Source organism: Ruditapes philippinarum, unplaced genomic scaffold (assembly GCF_026571515.1).
Source record: "Ruditapes philippinarum isolate M1 unplaced genomic scaffold, ASM2657151v2 ctg904_1_1_1_1, whole genome shotgun sequence".
NCBI lineage: Eukaryota > Metazoa > Mollusca > Bivalvia > Venerida > Veneridae > Ruditapes > Ruditapes philippinarum.
Genome location: NW_026852177.1, coordinates 89,690 through 111,741, shown reverse-complemented (window position 1 = coordinate 111,741; position 22,052 = coordinate 89,690). Strand labels below are relative to the sequence as shown.

Here is a 22,052-nt window from a genome sequence, read left to right as displayed (position 1 = left end):
AAATTGGAGATAAGCAGAGGTATGGCCCCATTTTAAGAAAGAATTAAAGCATAGATGGACAAGAATACTATTAGGTATTTATACATATACAGTGTACAATATACCTCATATAATTTAGGGTTTACAGCTATGTATGAGTCTAATAGAATTAGTATTAATTGAAACAACTTAAATGACCTTTTTGGAGTAAACCACCATTTTAAGCAATTAACACATCGGATAAAGGAAACGATCAAATTCAACAGTGTTTATATTATATTATATCATATTATATTAGAAAAGGCGCTTGATGGTACAAAATTTAAAGAAATCGTCTCAAATACTTATATGCAAAAGAAATAACTCGCACAAGAATAATCATCCACAACAAGCAAAGTTACTTCGAGTACTATGTTAATTTTCAAATGTGGATTATCTTGATTCAGTAATAAAAATTAGGCAAGATGAGAACCATGTGAATTGTTATAGAGATTTGGACTCGAAATGTAAACGCAAGGCTTAAGTGAAAAAATTGGATCCAATATTTTTTGGAAGATGAAATGGTACAAACGCAGAGTGCTTCATAGTTCAAATTTAATTATATGAACTATTTGTAAAGCTGTCGATTCAAAACACGTTAACATCCCTGAAAATATGACGCTCTTAATATAGTTTGTAAATGAAAGAAAAAGCAAATGTGAATAGTTGCACAGAGCTATACTGCACCTATATAATTTGACAGATTGCACTGAAGTATACTGTGTATATTTGGATAGATTGCACAGTGGCATACTGAACCTAGATATCTAGTATTTTGACAGATTGCACAGAAGTAAACTGTTCCATATATATTGACAGATTGCCAAGACGTTAACTGTACCTTTAGTTTATATCTTGGCATATTATATAGAAGGATATCGTACCTATATGTCTTGACATATTTTATAGAAGTATACTGTACCTATGTATCTTGACAGAGCGTAGCTGCTTTCTTGTTTCTCGATGTCTTTAATATTTCTATTCAGCCAAAGAAAATGATCTTTCGCCATATTGGGTTTTAGCCCCTCTTCTGTCTCCTTTTCCGTTACTACAATAACAAATTTATTATTTTAGTCGAACTTATTTCGACATAAACGAATAAATAATGACATTACATGCATATGATTTTTATATATATATGCGTCTGCTGAAAAGAAACTCTGAGTAAAGGTCAAATGATAAATTAATATATCCGTGAATGCTTTCTTATCAAAACTTTTCATAACAAGGAAATAAAGTATACACATGATTGTTTTGAAACTGAATATCGCTTGATGATATTTGGTGAATATTTTAAAAATATGTGAAATGAAATCTAGTTGTTAACGTTTCTGTATTTAATGTTTCAGCCCCTATTGTATCACGACCATCTTGTGTTTTTTTTTATAATACTGATTAAGCTTCGATTAAGCTTCGAACAAGCCGGTGCTAGGGGGATGAGGGATGTAACATTTTTCTATTTTTATTCGTCCAGAACGGAGATAAACTCGAAATCTGCAATGCTCTTATTAAGATACAATTTTATTATTACCAGACTGAAGATATTTTCTGGCAGTTTCCTCATCAAAGACTTTCTTGGCTGTTCCTGAAAGGGCTTCTTGCATGATTTGACTCTCTTCCAACCATTTATTCTTTGCTATCTTCTTCTTTTCCTTATCCTCGCTGAGAAAATCAGGTATATGTGTGCTAACGGAAAGCAGTATATATGTTGGGGGTACAGAGTTATCGTCCTTTCTATACCATCTATTTAAAGAACAGTTTAGATAAATTTAAATGTTATATTAATAAAGTACTGTAAGTAATTATCAGTAGTTGTGATATTTCAGTTCAAGTGGTTGATGATACTTGTTAAAGAAAAGTCAGAGCGTTTTTAATCCAAATTACATCAATCAAACACGCTCATTTGATAGCTTTTTCATGACTAGTGGGCATCTTAAATACATCTATCTAACCCCTTTGAATTCTTTCATTTCATTTCATTTATGACGCCACATGTACATTATTGCACAACGGGATAATTCCGCCTTCCCAAGTGTTAATTCACACCTTGCAGAAGAAAGGTCTCTCAAATAAAAATGCATTTAGATATTTGAAACACCCAGACTCAGGTTTAACAATGCCTAGTGTATTTCTCACCAAGAAAACTAATGGATAAGACCAGAATTCGACACGTGTGTGCTTTACCAATGGACCGCTGACCCCGCAGGTGCATGTTTGTATATTCCAGACATCAAATGTACTTTTAGGTTACGCTTATAACATAAGATGCATCATTGTGCTGAAGACATCTGTTAATATTTGGAGCGACTGATCTTCCGTACGCCTTTTCAAAATGTAAATCTATCACTATTGACCTCGTAACAGTTGTACAATTTACTAAATGTACTTACTTTTGAAATAGATCCTTTGCTCCTTTATCTTCGACATTGTTAAATATTTTCTCAAATTCTCCAGACTCTATCACTCTTTTGAATGGTGTATATCCGTACTTGTGAGAGAGAAGAGACTGAAAAGAAGCAGAAAAATATTTGAATGAGTTAGACGTGTTCAACTCATTTTAGCGACGATGGACAGAACTTGTGGCTATTGATTATCCATTTACGTGTAGCAATTGCATGTTATTAATCGCAAATATTTGTTCCCACATAATGAAATGTGTTTTGTTGAGTTTTTTTTTAATATTTGTTTTTATTATTGTTGTTGTTAGGATTTGTATGTTTGTTTGTTTGTTGTCTGTTTGTTTGTTTTTGTTTCTTTTGTTTTTTGTTTGTTGTCATTTTTTTTCTAATTTAATTTATGCTTTATTATTTTGTTTTGTTGTTGTTGTTTATTTTCATCAAAAACGAAAATGCTTACAACAAAGTTTGGCCCGGTTGATAGTTTCTGGCATAGTTTCAACTCGTTTAGACAAAGTTCCGTTGTCATGTGATCGTCAGTGGCCTCGTCTCGGATCCCCCACCTCATGTCTACCACTTGGAACTCGTAACCTACTTTCCGGCAATACTCCTTTAATTTTGGGTAGGCAAACTTCATCAACATGTTTCTCTCTTGTTTTGTATCTATAACAAATTTTACAAATTAAATATAATTCTTTCTTCATCACAAAAACCCGGTTAATTTCGTTAATTTGACAGATGGCAAATCTAGGCTTCTGTACTGTGTCAGTTATGCAGAAAAAATTACAGTACGGAAGCGAATATGTGTCTTAAATTATAGAGGTGAAATAAATATTATAATTATTGAATACTGAATTATAAAATGGAAGAGCCTTACAACAAAATGCTGAAAATAAAGATAAATTTTACATCTAAATGATCAATTAAATCCAAAACATTTCTTTTTAACATAAATCTTGAGTAGGGCGTCCGTGGCCGAGTTGTTAAGGATGTTGACTTCAAACCACTTGCGCCTCACCGCTGTGGGTTCGAATCCCGACAGGGACTTTGGATTCTTTCATGTGAGGAAGCTATCCAGCTAGCTTACGAAACGTCGATGGGTCTACTCAGGTAAACGTTCGTGCTTGAAATAATGCACGGATGGTCATCTGAGGTCTTTCCCCATCAGTAAAGCTGGAACGTCGCTATATGACGTATATTGTGTCGGTGTGACGTAAAACCCAATTAAACATACAAACAAACAAACAAACAAACAAACAAACAAACAAACAAACAAACAGACAAACAAACATAAATCTTGCAAAAATACTGCGACAGAAAAGTAAAGACCTGTAAATGTACTGCTGGTAAATATACGGACAATTTTCGCTTGTGACGGACATTCCATGTCAATACAGCCAACAAGAGCTTTTGTCTTTAAAACATCTTCTTGGCTTACTTTTGATTCTTCCTTCTCTAAAAAAGTAATAAATCTAAATCATGATGAATATTAAGACAAATTCTGTACACTCGAGTAAACGTAATCATAAAATAGGCATGCAACATGTCTTATTAAATAAAATGATAAAACAGTATTCAAGTAGAATTACTGGAATTACCTAACCAAATAAATCAAGCATCGAACAAACCGTAAAACATCGGCTGTTTAAGTTAACTTCATAAAAATAACGCGTTGCTTTTGCTACTTAAAGTGTTAAAACTATATATGTATATATTACCTTCCGGATATTCCGCTGTTTGCCTGAAAATGAAAACAAAAGTATGTAAAGATCGGCTTCAAACCCCTAACTTTCAAGAAACGAGCTATTTCCGATCCAGAAGATGTAGTGGATTATTCATTATCATCTCGAAAATAAATCGGGTTTAAAGAAGTTCTACAATGCCTTTGATGTGAACAAATACAGAGTGTTTAACCTTTATATAATTAGTAACGAATGAATGTCATGAAAATTTGGGTGATATTATGATTGAAAAAATGTTTGATAGTCAGAAGTCTTATCCGAAAATTGACGGAAAAGACCGAAAAGTTGCAATTGACCGTTTCTCTATCGCTGCTCGGTACCATTTTATTACACGGCTAGGTAGCTCACTGTTCTAGTGGAATAAAGTCACTAGAAGCTTCAAATGCATTGATTTATGAAAATTATGAAAAGTTAATATTTGTTTCCACAGAGTTTAATGAAGAATTGAGTATTTCATAAATAGTGTCTATCATCGTTTGTCTAACGTGTCTGCTTTTTAAAACAAAGGAGTTAAAAATGAGCACGAAACATACATCAGACGGTGTTCCAGTCAATTTGAAAAGCAAATACCAAACTTTATTAATAACCAGGCGGTATTTTAGTCGATTTAGAAAGCGGATAGCAAATATTTTAAAATTGACAGCTTACTGTTCAGTAAATGTTCTTTTGGTTTGTGTCCCATCTTTTGTTGTCACATCACTAGCTCCAGTCTTCTGTGGCTTATCAGTGGATTTATCAGTCTTCTTTTCCGACGCATTTCTCGGACCTTAAATAGTTGAATTAAATTATACATGTATTTTCAATTTGATGTTTGTCAACTTTATCTAACGTCATATCACCAGTCCGCACGATAAGATCAGTGGGTTAAGAACTATGTAAAAGAACCCTAAGATCGCGCGTTCGAGTTGCTGGCACGCCCCCCCCCCCTTATTTGTCGTCAGCGATACGTTCGAATAAATTCGTCCAAAAAATAACCTTTTACACGTCATATGTATGAAAATAGTGAATCATAGAGAAATCATCGTAAAACTCATAAGATATATTATCGTAATTATATGTGACGCGCTCAACATTTTTAGCCCAAATTAGCTTGAAATCGTTGTGATAAAAAACGCTTGCTAGGTCACGCGAGTTTTCATGTCTTGAGTCAAATTTTCTTTTAAAAACTGCGTTAAGTTATCGGCATAAAAATTAGCTAGTAAGATTTCAAAAAGAAAACGTAAACAAATCCAAACATTTAGAACAGCTTTTTCTGACTTCTAAATGATGAACGTACTGGATACCTTAAATCTTTATATAGAGTTTATAGGGTAGGAAATGTATAAACTTCAATACATTGTATCTTATCTTGACATTTTGTTTAGATCAATCTGTGTCTTTTTGAGCTTCTATGTTTAAAAAACGATGGTTGGTTTACATGTATAATATGAGGACTTTTCTTCTATTTTTCTTACCTAAGCGGTTTAACGTTTAATACGCCATGTATCTTCTTTATAAAATGGATTCAGCTATTAAAATGTTATTTCATATTCGGTATTAATCGCAGTGCGTTTCTTTATACTTCATTTTATAAAATTGAGAGATAAACAATTATTATACATAAAATCAACTTTTTGATGACTTTTGCTCTTAAAACTATCTTGGATTATAGAAAAAGGTCTAATCATAAAATAAATCCGAACACCAACAATTTTTATTCAGTCATTAACGCTGTACAGACGTTTGAAGCGTTGTTTACGTGACGTCACAATGCAGGGCAAAAATCGTAAAAAAACGCCATTTATTACATGCTTTTCTGTGGTTTATAGAAATATACTGTAAAAACTCTAGAAACCGGACCCGGTCCGGTATAGACGAAAAAGTCCGGTTTCGAAGGATTCCGTTATTCAGAGGTTTTGTACATTTATTGATATTTATGTTGTGTTTTTACATTGACTTTGTTTAAATCATTTTGTTTTTACTTTTTCACCCAAAAATTTGTCTTAGTCATATTTTAATTTCTGTTTGCAATTAATGTCCTGGGTAGTAGTATTATGCAAATTCATAAATATAATTCAAAAATTTGAAATTATAATAACATGAAATATAACTTTTTAAATGGCTTTTCAAATATGAAATTAATGGAATTTACTATTTTTATTGTTGCATGAAATAAATGCCCAAAATAAAGAAATTTTAAGAGTTCAAAATGTAATGCAAAACAGAAATAATTTAACAAAAGTTTCCTGGTTTGTGATATTTTATGTAAAAAAAACCCCTAACAAATTAGAACATTTTAAAAAATCATACATATACAATTACTTCGAAAGACATAATAATGATGAAAGAGCTATAATTTATTTGCCAATTAACACACTACAGTGTTCACACAAGAAATCAGGTGACCATTTATGGTAATGACATCCAGTGGAAATGCACTAAAAACAAAATTATCAATATTGTATTAATTTTGCAATTTGATTATAGATGAAATTTAAGCCTCATTTTCTACTATGGGCTACAGTAAAACTCCACAAGACGGTGCTTCAATTACTGCGGAACTACAATGTAATTATGAGTTCTAAAAGGGTTTTATTCTTTAAAACGTTTCTTTCCATATAATAAAAAAGAAAATTTGTCTAGTTTGTAAGATCGTAGTATACTTCACCTCGTGAAAACCAAAATTTTATATTTCACGAATGGCGCAGCTCGTTGAAATAGATTCCGATCTTACATTGAACTAAACAAATATCCTCTATTTCAATGTGAAAAAAACAGTTAAATATCACTTATATTTCACTATAGATACTCTGTATTTCGCTTGAAAATATAAAAAGTAATAAAATAATTACAAAGAAAACTTGATCAACGTTTTCAAAAATTGTTATTCTCGAAAAGTTAACGGTAGATATAACGACAGTTTTTTCAATTGACTTGAAAAGCCTGTAAAGAACGTTGATTTTAGAAACTCTGAGGCGAAAACAAATCTAACAACCGGAAATATAGTCCAACTATAATTTTGATGTGTTAGATTGGAAATAGATCTTGATTCTGAGTGCTCTGTGTTAAACATATAGCACGGTAGGCGTCCAGATGTTTGTAATTAATCACCTTCGTGCTATATTAAAACAAATATCACTCAAAACCAAGCATGATGAAAAAATGAAATATCATACCTGACGTTTTATTCCCTTGCTGTATCGGTTGACTGCTAGAGCACCCTATTTTTTCCACTGTCAACACATATCGTTTATACATATTCTCAATACATAAATGTTTTAAATTTCCTCTTTGATTAAATCACTATACATGAATGTTCTTACACATGAACAAAAGCTTATATAACTAACAACTGTACATTATTGATTTTAATCGGTAAGTAGCTATAGTACACTCGTTTTCAATATATAATTTTGATTTTCACCTACGATTTTAATATTTTATTTTAATATTGATTCAACGCTTTCATGGTCATTCACTACATTTCAATAAAAGTAAAGCATTATTTAAATAGTAAACAGTAAATAATTACGTGTAGATGAATAGCAATATTGGTAAACGGGTAGTTGTCAGTCTTTAAATAGATATCAGTTGATCTGAATCGGCCTAGCGTTAAGAAAAAAAAAGTATTAAAATATCGAATTAATATACAATACTTAAATTCAAATGTGCTTATTCAAACCTCCAACCACACGCATTATTTTGCACACCACATATTAAACGATTTTCCTCGGCGATTTGTATAATCAAGATCAGACGAAAAGGGCCAACAAGTTTTGATTGATATGCATTTACTTTTAAGAGCAAAGCACCAAGTATGCACGTAAAAAGGTCTTCATTACAATGATATTATATTCCCGTCCAATTTTCCTGAAAAAGAAGGAATTATTCGTCCTGCTATAAGACATTATTAAAACGTTATTCCTTAGTAAAATATCACTGTGCTTTGATTATCATCATCATCATCATCATTATGTTATTATTATTATTATCATTATTATTATTATTATCATTATTATTATTATTATTATTATTATTATTATTATTATCATCATTATTATTATTATTATTATCTAATGTATCTAAAGTTATATAAATGATACAGACGTTATATTTTCTAGAGTTTATTTTATCTCAGATTTTTCAAAAGAGTTTCAACATAAAATATATATAACTGAAAAAAAAAAACAAACATTTATGCAGGACCATTTATGTATTTTCTATTCTAAAAACGAAATCGGCAAAATGGAAATGGAAAGAAAATTATTTGTAATAAAACATTTATCCGTATTTTTATGCATGATGATAGCTAAATAAGAACTGATAAAACAAGGCTTTGTATTGACGGAAGTAAAAGCAGATGATAATAATAACCCAAATGACAAAAAAAAAACAAAAAAAAAAACAAAAAAAAAACCCTGATAATTCTTATCCAAAATTATAAACAGGACTCCTAAAATGCATTCCTCCCCCAACAAACCAAGTACAGGTTACACACAATTCCAATCAGTAATGTTTTCAACAAAGCCTGCGCAGGTTGTGTGAGGGTGTGAGGTTTGCGTTCTCTGAACGTCGCATTGCCTTCAATCCCAAAATATTCTAGTCTTGCATGATTTCTTTCATTTCTCTTTTTTCTTTTAAAGTTAATTAATTTGCTACAAGATGCCATTTGCAATTCCAAGGGTTGTTTCTTTGGTTCATTTTATGTCATCTTACTAAAGTTAATCCTTTCTATAAATAGTTACCTCAATTTGCTCCACAACACCGTTTGCGTTGATTAGCGGTGGTCATCACCTCCATGTTATTTTAAGATGTTCCGCCTTTTCATATGACACATTTGCTGTTATAAGGGAATGTCAAATTGTCGGCTGAATTTAATTTTACCAGATTGTGTTTCTTTGCCCTATGAAGCCTTTTGCTATTTTCAGGGAAAGTAAGTCAAAATTGATTTTATCATAGCTATTTCCCTCTTCCATATGAAGCCGTGTGCATTTTCAAGGGAGAATTATCTTGAAGGCTTTTTTATTATAACAGTCATTTCCCATTGACTTTCGATGCAACTTATGATTTTATTTGAAAGGGGATTATTCTTGTCCACTTTTTTATTTGATCAGTGTGTTTTTACTGTCGCCGAAGTTCTACCCGTACACTGCATAGACCTAAGCCAATCGGAATTGAGACTTTAATACCACATGATAATAAAATGAAAGACAAAAGATCTGAAAAAGGAACGCCTATAGGACATGCCATCTGCCATGTTTTTGTAGAGTTTTTGTAAAGAATTGAAATACTTTCTTCATGTACAAAGCTCGAAACCAGTGTGTAGGCGCCTGTGGAGTAAACAGTATTCGAAGTATTGTTTTGAAAAAAAAGAACATTTGCTTTTGTGTCTATTTGATTTCTTGCTTTTCCCGAACTGTCATTTGCAATGTTTTAGGGAAGCACACTCATGAAAACTTAATTTATTTAAACAGCTTACTCCATTTTGCTTGTGAGACCTTGTGAAAAATTTCCAGATGTAGTGACTTTTATCCACTTTTTTCAGTAAATCAGTAAACAGTATTACTACCCATTTAAGTTTCCTAAGCCCTTGACATCAATTGTAATTTTAGGGAAGTAAAACAGCGCCCACATATTTCAGTCAAAGACAGTGATTTCCTTTACGCTGATCTACATTTTGTCAGGGGAGGCCACCGTTGACTGACTAATGACGTATAATATATCATTTGAGTTTTGTCCCTTTACTGTTTGTGCTATTTGCGACTTTCAGAGGAGGCATGATTTGTCTGACATGATTTTATGATAATCATTGCCCATTTACTTGGTGGTAACACTGCACAAATTATTTTCCTTTTTTCTTTGTGGCCTAGGACTACATACATTCATTATCAAAACATGTATTTAATCTATGTTATATGCTTTATTTCTTTGCTATTTATTATATTTGTATGGTATTTGTGGTCATATTGTCATACAACTATTTCATACAATTTCATTCAACTATTCCGTAATACGACAACAATAATATAATTGCTCATTTCAAGCTCCGCTAGCAATGCCATTATTTCATAAATTCCCTACTTGACATTTCCAATCGAATGTCGGCATTATTTAGTTAATTGATATTTATGTATAGTCACGTGATCCTAATTGCTGCTATAGACAAAGTAAAGTTTGAACCAGGAATTTAACACGACCATTTTGATAGTATTACCAGAAAAGAATGGATTATAAAGCTACTTTTGTCTTTGCTTTAACGGGTAAGAAAATATTACTAAATGTTACTGTTCTTAATTTGATATTTTCTGAGTTAATTATTAAATATAATAAATGTGTAAATATAATCTTCAAACACGCGTTTCTTACTGCTAAGAATATATCAGTTAAGTTCCCATTTCAAGAAAATTTTAACACATCCTTCATCATTTTAAGACAAATATGGATTCACTGGCTTGATTCTTTAGCTACTTACAAGAAGTGGCTAAATTATCAGGGTGGAGAGGGCATTTCTTTATAAGCATTAAAATAAGAACAATATCAGAAAGAATGTTACCATTTGATTTTTCTCAATATCAAATAAAAATATCAATCTGAAAAGAACTTTTTTTCTAGTTTGCATTTCATACCTTGTATGCATTTTGTTCTTTAAGATTTTTTACGAAGTTGCAAGATGAATTTGTATGAATAAAAATCATCATGAATATCTTATTCGAATATCGAATATGTAACAGTTACAAAAAAGTTCAAAGAAATATTTAATCAATGTGTCAGATAGTAATTTTATAAGAATTTGTACAATAATTTCAGCTATATCTTTAATTAGTTTCTATGTTGATTGTCGAAACACGATAAAATACTGCGACTCGTACAGGGATATCTACAAAGCCTATCACAGCTGTGCTATTTTCTCTATGTATAACACTACCAGCCGAAATACAATGTTGTTTGACAAAGAGGTCATATATAGGCAGGACTTGATACAACTTCTTAATTACTGGTGCAGGTAATATTTTTCTCTTTACATTATGACGTTATTCAAGAATATTCAATTTGGCACATTGATATGCAGAAATTTATAATTATTGATAACGTTGTTAATGAATATAAAAAGTCAATTATATTTATTAAGTTTGTCAGAATACATATTGCCATCATATCATTAGAAGTTTTAATTTTGTTCTGCATTTCATTGATCAAGTGGTTAAATTGATCATGAAATTGGATCTTGCAAAGGTTTTCTCTCTGAACATTTTACAAGCTCATTAAGGTTATCAGCAAAGCCAAGCTTTGTATTTAAAGGAGAAAAAAGGAGCAAGCATACCCTGTCAAATATACTTATTTCTTAATAAATGATTGAATTATAAATCTGAAGTAGGAAAGTTCATTCTTCATATATAATGTTATGATAAATAAATAGAATGATAAGTGTATAAACATTTCGATGACAGAACATCATACAATACCTTAGTTACATAATTGAACAATTTCTTTTCTTAAAGTGTTTTGGATGCTGCATCTTCTTGTACAAGTGGCAAAGCATTGCGATGTAACAACAGAGCTGATATATCAATGTTGGTTAGTAAAACAGGCGGAGCATGCAAAAATGGCCACCTTAACGAAGAGTATCAACAGAGTAAGTATATAAATTTAAAGATTTACAAATTTACGTAACCTCTCATTTATAATAGCATCGTTCACTTAAAATATGATTCAAAATTATGACATTGCCGTGAAGCTGAGTCTGATAAGCAATATTTGGATTACTTTTGACAAATTTAAGATTTCTTTTGCTTCGACCGTCGACTTGTGCACCAGTTTGAGTTAATCATGTAAATAGAGTACAATGTATTTACAAATGTGCAATGACGAGATAATAACCATTTCTAATAATGTTGTAATTTGTAATGTTATATTTAGAACCTTATTTCTAGGTTGGACAAAACATTATAAGCAGATTATTATTTTGAAGTGATCATTTTAATCTCTGCAGTCTCCTTGATTATGCGTCTTGAACACTTACATTTTTACATGTTCATTTGACCATTTGTTCTATTGATATCAATATTTTTGTTTTTTGATCTGATATCTTTCTTTTAAAAAATGAAATTTCTTCTTATTTCTTTACGTTGCAAGTCTTTTTTATGTATTTATTTATTTTTTGAACACTTATAAAAAAATCAGTAACAGTCATCCGTTTACTGGAAATCTTCAAACAAGACTTTCATATAAAATCATACAAATATATAGATTGAGCATGCTTGTTAATACATAATATCTTTTATTCTTTATTTAATTTTCCAAAGTAATTATAGCAACATTTTAATATTAAAGGAATGTTAATATTATTTTTCCAGGACTTCCAGCATCGTTTAGATACGACACGAACTGCGTAAGTCAAGCTTTTGATATTACAGAGAAGTGCGAGGATGAAACTCAAAATATCGGATATGATGTTGATATTGTAGATGGTGTAAAAGAAATGGAAAGGTAAATATCTTGTTGCTATAATATCTAAAAATTGTTTAAATAAGCACAAATCTATTTTTATCTTGAGGTCAATGAAGATCAGAGCCGAATTTGAAGGTGGAACTCCGCCAGCAAAACCAATAACGGTTAGAAGTGAATCAGACGAAACTTTTTTTGGGGCAATTTTATTACTATTTATGGCAACATATATTACTATTCATAGTAATACTGTACAATTTAATGTATTTATATATCTTATAATTGCTAGATCATCACCATTAATAATTTACACTTTAAAAGTTTCATTTTATGTTTTTTCTTAAGTTTTTTGGTAGATCAATCGTTCGTTTTTTCATTCCTTCCTTCATGAATACATCAATACCATGTGTATATTTTCAGCACTGTTGAGCAACTCCTTAAATGCAACGCACAGTCATTGAGGTCATCTTCGAACACGTGCGTGTCATCAGAAGACAGTATTTTGTTGTTGACTCTTAGAGCACTAACATTTTCTGTACCTCATGCACTCGGAGTAGACCTTCCCATTTCCACTGTGCTTGAAATCGTTGGATTATAGACAACTACAATTTATGACTTATCCTTGTAATATTCTTTTGCAATGGCAAATCATTTATGAAAGCGTTCGTTGTTTTACAATAAAGTCGTAATATCATCAAAAAGCTATTACAGACCTCGTCCTGCTTTTGATTCAGAACATCACAAAAGTCAATCAAGAATATCTAAAGTTCTGTATATTCCTTTTGATAGAGCCAGTACAACCTTGAAATTTAATCACACCACTCAAGTAATTGATATTTTTAATGCCTTGATCAGTAAGATCATTAAAATTTATGTCACATCACCTAAAATACTTCATATTCCTAATTGTCTAGATCAGTAGCAACATTAAAATATACTTAGATCACCTAAAGTACTTATTTCTCTTAATTACCTAAGTTTAAACAATATCTTATTCACAAAAAATATATGGTAGTACATTACAAATAGTATTGACTTTGTTAAAATATATTAACACGTTATGAAAAGAAAAGCAAATAACGGACACAATATATTTCTTAAACAGTTTGAAATCGGATATGAAAAAGTACTTACGTTGGTTCATCGTCTATGGTGTCGGAAGAAGAATGGCCGATATTCGAAAAATAATCTAATGTGTAAGTATATATAGATTTGATGATAATTATTATTATGTTTTACTGCTACAGTGCTTGAAGTGGTCTTAGGTAGCGTAGTGTAAATTACTAGGATATATAACAAAACCGGGCCACTACGACGTAAAGCGACGTATCTGGAACAACATTAAAATTTATATCAGACCACAAAAATACCCTACATTCCTTATCACTTTGATCAGGTAGAAGATTCGTAAGAGACCATCTAAAATACACAATATTCCTTATTACCTTGATCATTTTGAACAATAAAGTTAACACCAGACCACTTAAATTACGTTTTATTCGTTAATGCCTTAATCATTTACAACATTAAATTATATACAAGAACACCTAAAATAACTTTTTGTCGTTTAAAACGTGACTGTTGGAACCAGACCAACCGGATAACATTTTCTATGTAACTTGATCAGTAGCTACACTGAAGATTACGAGACCTTATTTTCAATTTTGTAAGAAGGGTTTTTGCTTATTTACCAAAAAAGCTTCCAGATACTGACAATCATCAAATACTGATTGATTATGTTGAAGTGATGAAATAGAATGCGCAGTATCTGCTACTTACCCTATCATAGTTTTTCCCTAAATGTATGTAAATATAACTTCTAGAGAAAATGCTAGTTTAGGGAAAATGTTTAAAATATACTAAAATTACGTATGCTGGCAACTTTTAAAGTTTAATTCTTTTATTTTGTTAAACATTATACATATATTTATGACTCGCGCTATGCATGTTTTCACTAAGCAGCCAAGAGTCCCAAATATATTTCTGCACAGTTACACGCAAACATACCGCATGTTTGCATGCGAATATCTCATAAAGAATTTCCAATGCATTTCAGTCTCCGAAATTTAGACAGTAAAAATTGGCTTCGTTCAATATTCAAGTAATGTCTTTAGCTTTAAAAAGTCAAGCAAAAATATTATTTTCCAAAGTAGTATTACCCTAAGGATCTTTATGAAAAAGAATAATTATTTTTAATGTTTTAAATCATCCTCTAAAATTTTTTGTTGAAAATTTAATTAAATTGAACAATGCCTTTTTCTAGTTTCGGTCTTCTTTTTCACAATAATCTTGATTCCTCTTAGACCATTATATTAGAATAATAAAAAGCTAGTTTCTGGTTGTTAGTAGAAATAATACCACACATATTATTTTACTTACAGCAGATACTTAACTTACCTGTATTTCAATGAAAGAAACTGAACTGTTACACTACATGTTTATGTAGTTATTCTTCTTATTTATTATTTTTTCCTGGTCACTCGAGCAATTCCTTCAACAATGAAAATTACTTAATGCAGTGCTTGGTGGTGGATTTGAAAGATGTTGCTCCTCCCTGAAACTCCCACAGTCTGCAATTATAACCTTTTTATTTACGTGTTCATTCTCGATCTTCTAGAATTTTTACTCTTTTTATTGTTCTAGAATGTTAGCATACCTTATCAGTATTACTGACCATGTATGGTTAAATAGACCATTAAATGACATTGACAAGGCTGGTAAAGCTTACAGCCAAACATAACTGATATAGCCTGATGTAATTAAAGTATTTGAACTTTTCCAAACTGTGTAATGCACTTGTAACAAAAACATCAGCAGATATCACAGTAAAATAATTTAAGGTTTGATTATTTTAATGTAAACTTATTCTATAGAAGAGTACCTGTTATATAATTAATCTTTCTTTTATAGGTTAAAAAGATGAAAACAGGTTCATTAGCAGACTTCTTTTAAAGGCGAACAGATAAAAATACATAAACAGACTCAAACAGGCTCAAAGGAAATGAACCTGCAACGTTTTAAATCTTGTTATGTTGGACTATGATTGACGATCCTCAAAGTTTCTAGTTTTTGCTATTTTTGTAATGGGCTTTCATTTACCTTTTTTTATATTCGTTCCATTTGTTAGAAAAAATTTTTTTCCACATTCAATTTAAAAAACACTACACCGCAAGACATCACCTGATTATTTGCGTTTTAAGCTATAACACTTTTTCAGAATGTTTACTGCTATACGTATTCCAATTAAACAATATGTTTAATATACATGTATATCCAATATCCGCGTGTAATGTACAATTAAGACAAGTGTTTGCAAAAGATACCCATATGAAATTCACGAATTTTTTTCTTCAAAAATCAATGTAGGAATAAAAAAATGTTGAAATAATTAACACTTTCAATCATTCTTTTTGATTTTCGTAAAAAATCTTTGCTTAACAATTAATAATTAAGAATGTAACAGCTTATTTTTCTCGCGACAGTAATTACGTATTGTCTCAAAGTTAGGACCCCTTTACAAATATTGGTATTAATATCTTAAAGTACTCGTACATTTTTGTTATTTTTACTGATAATAATGTATAAATACCTTATCTGAAGTAGGAAAGGTTTTCATATTATTGAAGAGATTATCTTTCTAAATAACTATAATCAATAAAAGATTTATAACTTTCCGGCGTTATGATATTAATCATAAAAACAGTTCGTGTTGTGAATCCTCTTTCTCATTTTCTTTCTCATACAAATTGACTAAATTTGTAAATTAGATTATTGCGTGTCTCATGCAATTTATTGCTTGTAAAGTAATACCTAGAGATTTACAAGCGGTATTTCACTCAAGTATTGTTTGACCTAGAAGGAGGCAAGCACCTGTAATTTATTACCCAGAACACTTTGCGTAAACAGTATACTGTATAGAATATACAATATATTTATAAATCCAAATTTAAAACGAGTAAACTCAGGGCTTTAATATCTTTATTCTCTGGAAGTTCAATTGATTTAAATAGAAGCACAAAGTAATCGTATGAATCAATGACACAATTGTCCTACAAAATGCATCATAGCTCACAATCTTTTAGCAAAAAAAAAATAACAGTTTCACACAGCATTTTAATGAATGTCTACAAAGAACAAGAGAGATGTATCAACATCCATACCAAAGATAAAGTCAGAGGTATTTTATTTGTCAAAAACATACATTGCATGTTGCATGTACATGTATTTAAAACGTTTAAGGTAAAAATGTAGCAAATACAGACTTTAACATGTTTAGCAAAGATTGATTCTACTGGTGTTATTCCTTCAGATCTGGAATTAAACGAAACATTAAGAAATAGTAAAAGATTACTAGTAACTACATTTAAAGAACGCTGAAGTATTAAAGTAGTGCATATAAAATAAATGTAATTTTATAATTATTTTTAGTTTCAATTTTCGTATGGTTTAGGTTTCACGGCCTACTGACCGCAACATAAATACATTGTATTACAAATTTGTTGCAACAATTTAAATTTAATTGATTTCAAATATATTCAATAAGAAACGACTTTTTTAATATTCCATTTTACACATGGTTTGCTCCTTTTTAAATACACGTCAAAAGTCTCAATTTTGTTTTGCCTGGAATCACGCGAAAATATCGCAAGATAACATGTCTTAGTTCCTTAGAAGAATTTCAAGTTGCTTTTTGTCTCTGAAAATAGACAGCGTGGCACATCATTTGTTTGAAATAACTTTGACATTATCAAATATTGCCGCGCACCGAGAAAAGATGTTACATTACCCTGATGCGTTTTATCAAAGGGAATATTTGTAGTTAAGATTTCTGTTCAGTGTTTATTTAAGAATACTTTATAAACAATTAATTGGATTCTCGTGGCGACTAGTCGTTCAAATGTTCTTATTGACATTAATAACGTGAAATAAGTGTTGTTTAAGAAGAAAATTTGCTGTAAAATCTACGTATAAATGAATATATATTCTAATTGGCTGACTGTATTTAATTGTTCTACTAGTTCTACTAACAAAGTTATATTTTAAAGAATAATTTTTATCAATTATTTGAAATATAATATCAATATTTTCATTTATAAAATATTTGAAAATATATAATGAAAGACATACAAATTGCAAAATATAAACAAGTTAAATTAATATTCATCACTGAAATAATCTGCATAGATTTGAGTTGATTCTCAGCTATCCTTTCAACTGGTTATGCATTCAAATATCAAATGACAACAGTCACTAATCAATTTGTGTGTCGGCAAATAAACTCAAATTTTACTTTGTGTGTGTGTGTGTTTGCGTGCGTACGCGCGCATGTATTTGTCAATGCGTAACTTCCTAGTGCACATGACATCAGTAAACATTTCATTTGCATTCAAATTAAATTATTGCGTGTATCATGCAATTCATTGAAGTCAAAGCAATAGCTGGAGAAATAATTTGCTCAAATAACAATTGTTCAAGCACTTCATGCAATTAAACCTTTCTGATCATTTGTTTGAAGCATAGTGTGAGCACATAAAGAAAACATCACAACACCTACTAAATGCAAAACATGCGACCAAAGTGAACTTCTAAAATGCTTGATCACCAAGAAAAGAAGCGGAATTATTTTCTTGATTATTGAAATTTTATACGCCCGTTTTTATTTAGAGCAAATTCTTATGCATTCAACCACGCAAATATATCGCAAGATTGCATGTTATCATTCAAAATAGTTGTTATGATGCATTCCTGTTCCCGAAAACTAGACATGTAAATTGGCTTGTTAAAATTTTAAAAGTTAATATTTTGTTCAAAAGATACAAGATAAAGGAATGTTTGCCAAAGAAGCGTTTCCCAGAGGAGTTTCCCGAAAGAGAACAATCATATTTAACAATGACAAATGCTATTCATTCCTTCACTTCATGAGTCTCAATATCTCATTGCACAAATACTGTGTTTTAACTTTTAAATATTTGAAATATGATGAATTTTATTCATTAGGAGGTTAGTTTTTTTTCTATCTATTGCTGGTATAAATGACGTCATATTTCTACTTATAACACCTTCATCACATGTTTACAAAATTAATTGATGACGAAGAATTATGTGTTGAACAGACACTTGAATCGAGTCTGATGTTTTGGACTATTTGCGTTTTGTTTTCATTAATAATGAGGGAAATCAATTTTCCAGAAGTTTTCTGTTAGATACATTTTTAAATAAACGTTTCATGTACACGTGCATGATTAATGACCAATGATTGACGAGGAAGCTTTAAAAACTTCTTTTTTTGAAACCATTGCTTTCCAGTGATCCAACCAACATTTACAGAAGTTTTATACTCACAGAAGCAGCTGTTATTCTCTATTTCAAGTACTGTTTGGCATCTGTGAAAAGATCCCCCTTACATCTCAGGTTTCGTTGAGTGTTTATATTTTTTTATTTCTGATCATTGTTCCAAAACTTTAAAACTATAAAGCGAAGCTAGGGGACGTTATAGGTTAGAGATGTTGTCCTTCCTATTAGTTCTTAATAGAACATACTTGTCTTAATAGAACATCATTGTAAAATTAAGAGGCGGTGTACTGCCCTTGGGTTATAACACTGGATTCTTCAATAATATACCAATTAATCAAAGGATATGTCCTCTCTGTTTTACGGGCTTAGACGATGAATATCTCATTTTCTTGATTTGTATTCACTTTAATACTATACGTAAAAATATTCTACCAGATATATTGGTGAAAAATCCTTCACGTGAAAAATTTATATCTGTTCTAAGAAACGCAGATGTGACATTATATAAGACTATCGCACGTTTTCTCGATCATGCACTTAAATATAGACGCCAATTCAGTACTTAAAAAATACATACATAAAACTTTATAAAGGTAATTATATAGTGTATTCTACAACTGATCTACGAAATTCTCTTAATATCTCTATATATCTTCAAAGAAAAATTGATATGATGTCTACCAATGTTTATATTACAATTTACTATGTACATGTATATCTATGATCATCTCATTGTATTTTACCATTGCTATTTCATGTTTGTTGTATTATGTTGTATTTTGGGCCGGAGGCCTATGTTACATAAATAAACTTTACTTACTTACTTAATAAAAGCGAGACTGCAATTTTAGACTATTTGTTATCTGCTTTTGGGGGGACTAAAACTATTGCGGGTTTGAATAATTTCAATATCTATATGAAATATACAATTTATATAATAATAAGTTTTTTGCTGTTGGCTTTTGTTGGTGTGGGAGATGCGTTCATAAAACGCCACTTTTCCCTTTACATTATTTAAACAGTGTTCAATATACGCTGCCTGTTTTAACATTTTCCACCACACATTTTTATAATTAACATTTTCTATGTTTTCTTGAAGATTTGAAACATTATACTGTCCTGTACTGAATTATTCATAAGCGTAAGAGTGATTTTCTTTTATAAAAGCTCATTCTAATCTCTCCACATTCTATTGGACAAAGTTGATACTATATGATGTATTTATTCAATAAACAATACACAAAATTAAGCATATGCGAAAGAAAAGCAACAATATAAATGAAAGCCTACAATGTTTAAGAGAATGAATAATTCAAATATATATATTGTTTAGCTCAATACATGCTACTTTAAATAATGACTTCTAGTTGATCAATCACATATAATAACGATCAAATGAATAAAAGAATGACATAAAAAAGTAATTTATGTTTTGGTGTTTTTGTTACGCTAGAGAAATACTCGCATTGTACCTTCCTAGGAGAAAAAATGAATCCATGGCCCCTGCATTGACTTGTCTTCATTATTTCTCGGGAAGGGACAATATACTCGGACTTTCTACGATACCTCATTTGTATAATAAATACATATTGTGACCCTGAATGTCGTATCATCAGGTTAGAAATACATTTACTGTTATCCAAATTATTCAATATAACATCACTCAATGTTGATAACCTTAGCGTCTCTCTTTTTCAAAGTTACAAATATAGATAACTTTCAAAATCAAAATTTTCTAACGCTTCACAATATGATAAATTTGAAATGTCCCATATATTTCTAATATATTATAAGCATTTCTGAAATGTTTATTTTCATATAGTTTTATCGTTAAACGTATTACTTAGATAATATAACTGTAACAACAGTTACGAAATTCTTCATGTTTTCAATTTAGCTAAGATACTGAATGTAATAAAGTTGCTATTTAAAATGTGTGTATCTTATTCTTATGTTTGCATTAAATACTTCATTAATGTCAATATTTAGAACTTAAATCAAATCATTACAGATCAATTAAGGATCCCTTCATGTTTGTCGTTTTGTTCTAAACAATAAGAGCATTATATATCATCAGAGACAATAGAATGAACTTTAAGGACTCAACAAAATGTAAGGATAACATGTCAGTCTCTTTAAACAATATTTATGAACAGATGTAAAAGAACAGTTTTTTTCAAATGAAAGGAATTATTTGTTCAATTGTTTCTTCTGATCTTCATAACAGTTTTCTTCAGAGAGTAATTATAACCCCAGCGTACCAATTAATTCCTCGAGCATAATCGGTATTTCCCCCCTCCAGGTATAATCCATTTAGATTTGCGCGGTGGCATGCTTTGTGCCACCAAGCTCCACTAAATTCCACTGCACAATTTAGTGTGACATGGTTGTCATTATCACTGTCTTTGGTTGAAAACTTGCAATCGTTATGAAAGGACATTGAGTCACCACAAGAGCCGTTGTACCCTGCAACCCTTAATCTGTATTTATCATTTTCGTCACTAGTGCTGAACGTCGAATATTCAGCAAAAGCAGACACTAGATCAACATTGTCATTCTCAAATGCCTCAAGATATATGTGAAGTGAACCACTGTCACTAGTCAAAAAGTAAATATTGTCTAACCCAAGCCAATATTCGCCGCTTCTTTTACCGAATCCATATTTGTATTCTTCCCAATTCCTATAGAAATCTACGGATCCATCTTGTTGGTGTGGTATAACCGTCCAGCCACCATTGGTCATATCACATCACACATCAGTGGTAGCAGAACTTGCAGCTGGCTTGATCACATACACCCCGTCTTCGGTATATCCTTGTTGATAAAGAGCAAGGCTGGTTACTGCTAAGTACGTAGCCCAGATAGTTGAAAGATTCGACGATATCTATCCCGTTGCCGTTATATGTCCATGTTTCGTTATCTCTCACATGCCCGTTACCTTTCTTGAATACTATAATTTTTGTTTTCGTTACATTGACGGTTAATCTCCATTTTACACAATAGTTATATAGCAAATCGAGATGTGATTGCATTCCTTCAGGGGTTTCGCTCAATAGTATGCAGTCATCCGCATAGAGCAGAAGGTAAATGTTTAACTGGCCAAGAGTTAATCCAGACTGTGTATTTTCTTGTATGGTCATTTCAATATCATTTAGGAAGAGCTAGAATAATATGCTTG

General features: G+C 30.8%; 3 protein-coding genes across 3 annotated transcripts in view; 1 reads left to right on the top strand and 2 right to left on the bottom strand.

Annotated features, from left to right (window-relative positions):
* LOC132751602 (NACHT domain- and WD repeat-containing protein 1-like) overlaps window positions 1-7,612 on the bottom strand; it is a 46,613-nt gene extending 39,001 nt beyond the window's left edge. Inside the window, exons 1-8 of the mRNA XM_060741792.1 lie at window positions 7,312-7,612; window positions 4,805-4,922; window positions 4,133-4,155; window positions 3,744-3,869; window positions 2,875-3,077; window positions 2,409-2,524; window positions 1,550-1,761; window positions 941-1,066 (exon numbers count right to left, since the gene is read on the bottom strand). Coding sequence (XP_060597775.1) covers window positions 941-1,066; window positions 1,550-1,761; window positions 2,409-2,524; window positions 2,875-3,077; window positions 3,744-3,869; window positions 4,133-4,155; window positions 4,805-4,922; window positions 7,312-7,393 — 1,006 coding nt within the window. The 5' untranslated portion in view covers window positions 7,394-7,612. The remainder of the gene's footprint in view (window positions 1-940; window positions 1,067-1,549; window positions 1,762-2,408; window positions 2,525-2,874; window positions 3,078-3,743; window positions 3,870-4,132; window positions 4,156-4,804; window positions 4,923-7,311) is intronic.
* LOC132751613 (uncharacterized) overlaps window positions 1-13,285 on the top strand; it is a 61,178-nt gene extending 47,893 nt beyond the window's left edge. The window contains exons 4-5 of the mRNA XM_060741801.1: window positions 12,490-12,622; window positions 13,001-13,285. Coding sequence (XP_060597784.1) covers window positions 12,490-12,622; window positions 13,001-13,178 — 311 coding nt within the window. The 3' untranslated portion in view covers window positions 13,179-13,285. The remainder of the gene's footprint in view (window positions 1-12,489; window positions 12,623-13,000) is intronic.
* Window positions 13,286-21,107: 7,822 nt separating this feature from the next.
* Window positions 21,108-21,617, bottom strand: LOC132751575 (ryncolin-1-like). Its single transcript, XM_060741757.1, has one exon. It carries the CDS (start codon window positions 21,615-21,617, stop codon window positions 21,108-21,110), a length of 510 nt encoding a protein of 169 aa, XP_060597740.1.
* Window positions 21,618-22,052: the final 435 nt, after the last annotated feature.